Raw genomic sequence first — 6,004 nt, 5'->3', positions numbered from 1 at the left:
TGCTGCCAGGATGCAACCCAGTGCACCACCAAATGCGTAGATCCCTGCTGCCAGGATGCAACCCAGTGCACCACCACCTGCGTGGATCCCTGCTGTCAGGAGGTGACCCAGTGCACCTCCACGTGTGTGGATCCCTGTGTCCTCCCCTGCTTTGGGCGGCCCACCCCGTTGTGCGCCAGCGTCTGTGGCCGGCACTACTCCATCAGCTGTGCTGACATCTGCTGCCGCAAGTGAACGGCTCCTTGAGGGGTGGTCCCACAGCTGGAGCTGCCAGGGGAACCCTCTGCTGCGCCTCTGCTCTGTGCAACCCCAGCAGCTATGGAATAGAAATGGTTTGCAGACCTCCTGAGCACACCGACGTCTTCCTCACCTCTTGGCTCTCTTTGTGCCCTGTCCGTCCGAGGAAGGGCAGATCCTCACACGGCTTTCCTTGCATTCTGCATCATATATAATAGATTTATCTAAAGCGTAATGCCTTTCCTTGTAACATGTAACCAATCGATTTTGTGCCCCCAGGATTATTTGCCTGGGCGAGAGATTCTGTCATTCTTTTCTGCACTGATGTGGTTGGAGGAATTTCCCTGTTTGTCCTTCCTCGCCATCATCTCCTTTTCTTGTATGAAGCAATAAAAGCACTTGATCTTGGCACCACCTGTCTGCAAGCTCTCCTTCTCTTTTGCACTCCCCCAGTCTCACATCTCCTCTTAATTTCTACCTAAATGAGTGATCTCTGCAGTGGTAGCTCTTGTTAGAACGCATAGCAAGGTGTAAGGCAGCACTCAGAGACCCAGCATTCATCCAGGCTTACCCAAATGCTGGCTGGGAAAGGGGATGTTGTATGTGTCAAGGAAATCTGCTGAAGTGGAGGAGCTCAGGGCTGTGCTAAATGTTCTCTATGGAGCAATGGGCAAATGAGCCGCTAATGAGGGGAAGATGAGCAGGACTGAGAGACTGTGCCTTGCGACAATGCTGCCTGCATGCAGGAGGTCCTGCCTCAGCATGTTGCAACTCACTTGTGTTTCCTCATCTCTGCTGGTGGCTGGACCCATCTCACCAGCTAGGCACAGGGACAGGGATTTGCTTGCCACTGAACTCTGCAGAAATGCTGTCAGTGTGAGCAAGGTGCCCTGGGCAATTTCTGTAGCCCTCTGTGAACGTTGATTGACAAGGATCCAAGCTGTTACTCTTTAGCATCAGGTCTGTTTGCAAAGTCTGAGAATAAGCAACATGCCCAATAACTCAAAGCCCCATCTTTGCTAAGTGCTAAGGGCACTGCTCTGCAGTTCTCTGGGTGCAGATGCTGCAGGGGGCTCAGCAGCAGCTGCAGAAAGGAGGGAGGCAGCCAGGCAGGCACTGAGCAGCAGTGTGGGTGCACCTCTGTCTGCAGGCACCCACTGCCTTGCTCTTAAAGGTGCCCCAGGGCATGAGGCTGGTGACTAACCTGCAATTAACACGTCTGGGAGAGAAGCTGGACCAATAGTGGGATGAGTTCAGTCCTACCCGGGGACATGGCATTGCATGCTAGGGGAGGTCTGGCATCGTGCAAATCACGCTACCCTCGTGCAAATCACGCTGCCCTCACACCTTTCCTGGTCCCACTCTCTGTGCAGAGCCCACCTCTGCTGCTGGTGAGCAGCACTCAGGGTCCTCACCAAGGGCTCAGGTGCTGCCTGAGTCCCAGTGCTACACCACAGAGGCACCAAGCCAATCAGGGCTGGTTAATTACCCCTCTGTGGAGGTCTGGTGTGGCTCCAAGGCTCCTCCAAAACTCACTGTGCAAGCGGGATTACCTTTGCTCCTGCTCCCAAATACGATGGAATGCTGCCATGGGAAATAAGAAACTGCAGGTGGAGAGAATAGCATTCAGGAAGGATTTTTCCTCCAATTCTTTCCCTACCACATTTTTGGGTGGGCATCACAATCTTGTGCCACAGGAAGAGGGACAGAGCTCCTTCTTCCCTGGACAGTTGGAAGCTTACACTGTATCTCTGGGACTATTATAACAGTTATTAATGACCTTCAGTGTACTCCTTACGGACTGGGATACAGATTTATTCAGTAAAAGAAAGCCAGATTCGTGTTCTCGAGTGCTGGGAAATCAAAGCAAGTATTTGCAATAGTCAGAAGGCAAAAGCTGGTTCCTCTTTTTCAGACCTAATGGCATTCAGCTGCTCACTTATCATTCTTCAAGGAGCACTCACCTTCCTGAGTAAACAGGAAAAGAGGCGGATAGTGCCGGATCAGGGTCCCCCTCGGCCCCAGAAGAAACGATCTCATTACTTGATCAAACAGTCCCTGGGGCACGGACTAGACGAGCCACTTGTTTTCATGTGATGCTAATTGCGCTGCGCTCAGCCCGCTGGCATCCCAGCTATGTGAGGATTTCCAAAGCCCAGCGATGGCCATGGGAAACCTCCCTGGTGCCGAGCACCTTCCTGCTGGTAGGGAATGATGAGAGGGGAAAGTCAAGCGTAATGAAGCCCCGGACTGAAAGATGTAATTGCAGGAGAGCATGCTGGGAAGTCCTTGCCGTGCTAAAAATAAGGGGAGAATCCTTATTTTCTATGGAAATGCTTTGTCCACCAGAATTTGGGTGGTGTGCTGGATGGGATGCTGTACAGACACAAAGCTTCTTCCAGTGGTGTATGAAATCCATGACGTCAGCAGTGCTGGATGCAACAGAGGAAGAAGTCTTATTCAGGGGGCTCTTGGATAAAGCAGAGGATGCAAGGAAATCCACAGGTGTCCTATCTCTAAAGTCTTCAGGGGCCTCTGAAATAGTTCTTTCTCACTGAACAGCCCAAAGCAAAGCCAAAATGCAGCCAAAATGGCCACCAACAGACATTGCTGCGGAGCGCTGACTCACTGAACTTAATGGGAGCAGTCAAATGGCCAAATGGCTCATAAATGTAATAGAGATCCACAAATAAGTGCTAATTTAAAATAATAATCCAGCACTCTGGTGTTCCCGCATATTACAAATGTGGATCAATTTATATCTCCTAAAATATTTCTTTCTCCCAGAACTCATTACAATTTCTTGCTAATCAAATGTAACAATAGGGTATACAATAACACACTATAAAAGGGGAGAGGTAGGACCTGTCCTCACCATTGGTTTCAGAAGTGAGCCTGGAGCCCTGGGTAAGTGTGGAGCATGGAACAAACCAGTCCTAGAGAATCTCCCCAGCAAGATAAGTGGTGGTGGCTGCTGCTGTTATGGGACCTTGAGGTGCTGGAGAGTGCCTGCTTATCGAGCATCATGCAGGAGGGTTAGAGCCAGGAGGAGGAGATGGGGAGATGTTCTGCCATCAAAATGCTGATCATCTGAATCTCAACTAGTTGCTCTCTCTGTGTGTTTTACAGTCTGTGGGGTCTACTTGATGGGTCTTTCTCCTCACTCTGAAGAAGATGTCTAACATGAACAAACCACACCATTTGAGTTCCCATTCCTTCCTACCAGGTACAAAAGCTGTAGCGCAAGTCTAGGGGAAAAAAAACACATGTGATGCACCACGTCCCTGCTGCAAAGGAAGAGAGGAGTGGAAAGAATGTGCGAACCACGAGGTGCTGGTAGGAGGACGTCAGGAGCAATGCAAATCTGCTCACAAGGGCTCGGGACAGGAACTCAGTTTCCCCATGTAAACACCAGGAAGGAATCGGTGCCGGTGAATGTCATTCTCCAACCTGATCCCGGTGTCCAGTGTAAACAGGATGCATCATGCATGGGTGCTGAATGGGTTGGTGGCCTTTTTCTGCCCATTCAGCATTTTTGTGAGTGATGTAGTTGGCTGCCTACACATAGCCCAGTGATGATTCTCTACTTCCATAACTGGAATATTTTGGAGAAATGAGGATTTTCTGTGCTGTGTATCTGAGTGGCATATCATGGCTAGATAAGAGCCTCAATGGCTTGCATGGAGTTCTGGGCCTAAACTGTGTTTAAAATGAAGTGCTTTACACTGCTCTGGCAATGAAAACTAGGCCTTAAAATGTGTCCCCCTTTGCTTTGCCCTCAACAGCTTGAAGAGGTCCCCATTGGAGTTGTGTCCCCATTGGCATTGTGTCCCCATTGGCATTGCCAAGTGTGCATGTTGCTAATAGAGACACAATGGGCAGGAATGGGTGGAGTGCATTTGGTGGCCAAAAAGGTACAGGAGAAGCAGAAATCTCAATATATTGTGGAAGCATTGGTGGAACACTATGGGATTAGCACACTTACTTTGAGAAGTAAGAAGCAATATTTCTCCTAATAAATCAGATCAATGGCACATCTTCCCTAATAATAGCCATCTGTTCTTACTGTATTGAAAAAAACAAAGGTATCTTTCAGATATTTATGGAAAAAATGGGATGAAAATATCAGGCATACTAAATCTTTTTGGAAAAGCAATACATCTAGTACCTACGTGACTTTTTTTTTTTCAATTACTGTATCATTCCCATTGGGAACCGCGTGACATGTGCATAAGATAGAAGCAGGAGTTGCTCAGGATCACGTTTTGCCTGGAAGAAGGTTTCCATCAAAAATTAGGCTGTAAACAAATATGTAAAGCATGTGCAGGTGGAGCCTATGCAGGTTGTTAGTGGTCAGGTCTCCATACCCCTGGGCTCCCTCGTTTCCGGAGGTGACGCCACTCACGCCATATAAAAAGGTTTGCATTTTGATGCCCGCACCAGTTCATTTGTCTGCTCTCTCACTCACTTGTGTTGGTGAACGGTAAGTCTTTCTTGGATTTATCAGGGAATAATTTGGTAACTGTGCTTCCTGGTTGTTCTGGACAAAGGGATATATTAATTGTCACAGGAAAGCTTTGCTTCAGGTGCTCCCATTCCAGGATCCACCTTGGGATGGGGAGAGGATGTTTGACTCTTAGAGACTGCTCTTCCTCAAGTAGCTTGCAAATGTCCTGTCACATCTTCAGCAACCGTCTCTCTCTTATCCTCCTTCATATTCTATCTTCATTAACTTTTTTTTAAACCTCATTAAGTCAGGAAATTAAATAAATTACTGGATGCTGCAGAGTAAGACTTGGGACTTCAAAGGAGATGGGTGGGAAGAAGCATTATCATGAAGAAGAAAGCTGCAGGACACCTGAGGGCTGAGCTGCAGGAGGCATCTGGGAGAAGTCAACATGGGGAATTGAATTGGAAACAGGAGCTGCAACCTCTGGGCTAACTCTTTCCTCATGAAGGAGAAGCCCATTAAAACTGATGCAACTCCAATGCTGTGCTACAATACAGAGCACAGAGAGTGTCTGAACTGGTGGTCTTTGGGCTTTCTCCTCTGGGATTAGCAGTTTGATGTCTACACAGATGGGAATGTGCTCTGTGTGTGTTTGAGGAACTGAAGAAGTGACCAGCAAAAGATGTGCTGTGGAATGTCTGCTCATTTCATTAAGGAAATAAGGAAATGGGCTATTATTACATTATGGCTTTTACAAATCTAAACTGTGTGCAGCAGTTTTCAGTTTATGGTTGTGGTTTCCCTGGCAGTGATGCTCACAGGTTCCCAGGAAAGTGTTACTTGTATGTATCCACATCCAGAGATCATTCAAACGTGAAATTTTCCCTAATTGACTTCTCAGTCCACCAGCTAGCTGCTATGTTTTTTTTTTGAAGGGCTTTGGTTGTGAATTGTGGCTCAGGGAGAAAAAAGAGAAGTCCTGATTTATCTGTCTTGCCTTTGCCTTCCAGTACCCAGCAGGATGTCTTACTACGAGCAGTGCAAGCAGCCCTGCCTGCCCCCTCCCATCTGCGTGCAGAGATGCAGGCAGCGCGTGGAGCCCTGCAGCAACATCTGCGTGAAGCCGTGCCCCACGCAATGCGTGGAGGTCTGCCAGAACCCCTGTGCCTCTGAGTGCACCACGTGCTGCACCACCCAGTGCGTGGAGCCCTGCAGCACCCAGTGCAGCACCCAGTGTGTCACCCAGTGCGTGGAGCCTTGCAGCACCCAGTGTGTCACCCAGTGCGTGGAGCCTTGCAGCACCCAGTGTGTCACCCA

At 48.7% G+C, this 6,004-nt stretch overlaps 3 protein-coding genes across 3 annotated transcripts in view; 2 read left to right on the top strand and 1 right to left on the bottom strand.

The window, feature by feature from the left end:
* LOC110387969 (keratin-associated protein 9-1-like) overlaps positions 1-480 on the top strand; it is a 5,067-nt gene extending 4,587 nt beyond the window's left edge. The window contains exon 2 of the mRNA XM_021376739.1: positions 1-480. This exon is cut by the window's left edge and continues 28 nt beyond it. Within this exon, the coding sequence (XP_021232414.1) occupies positions 1-234 (234 nt within the window). The 3' untranslated portion in view covers positions 235-480.
* The window catches only part of LOC110388003 (feather keratin 2-like), a 906,242-nt gene that overhangs the window by 734,839 nt on the left and 165,399 nt on the right, over positions 1-6,004 (bottom strand). The gene's annotated exons all lie outside the window — the stretch shown is intronic.
* The window catches only part of LOC110387976 (proline-rich protein 9-like), a 779-nt gene continuing 483 nt past the window's right edge, over positions 5,709-6,004 (top strand). Inside the window, exon 1 of the mRNA XM_021376752.1 lies at positions 5,709-5,996. Coding sequence (XP_021232427.1) covers positions 5,709-5,996 — 288 coding nt within the window. The remainder of the gene's footprint in view (positions 5,997-6,004) is intronic.

The sequence above is a fragment of the Numida meleagris genome, chromosome 24 (assembly GCF_002078875.1).
Source record: "Numida meleagris isolate 19003 breed g44 Domestic line chromosome 24, NumMel1.0, whole genome shotgun sequence".
Classification (NCBI taxonomy): Eukaryota; Metazoa; Chordata; class Aves; order Galliformes; family Numididae; genus Numida; species Numida meleagris.
This window is presented reverse-complemented; position numbering and strand designations above follow the sequence as displayed.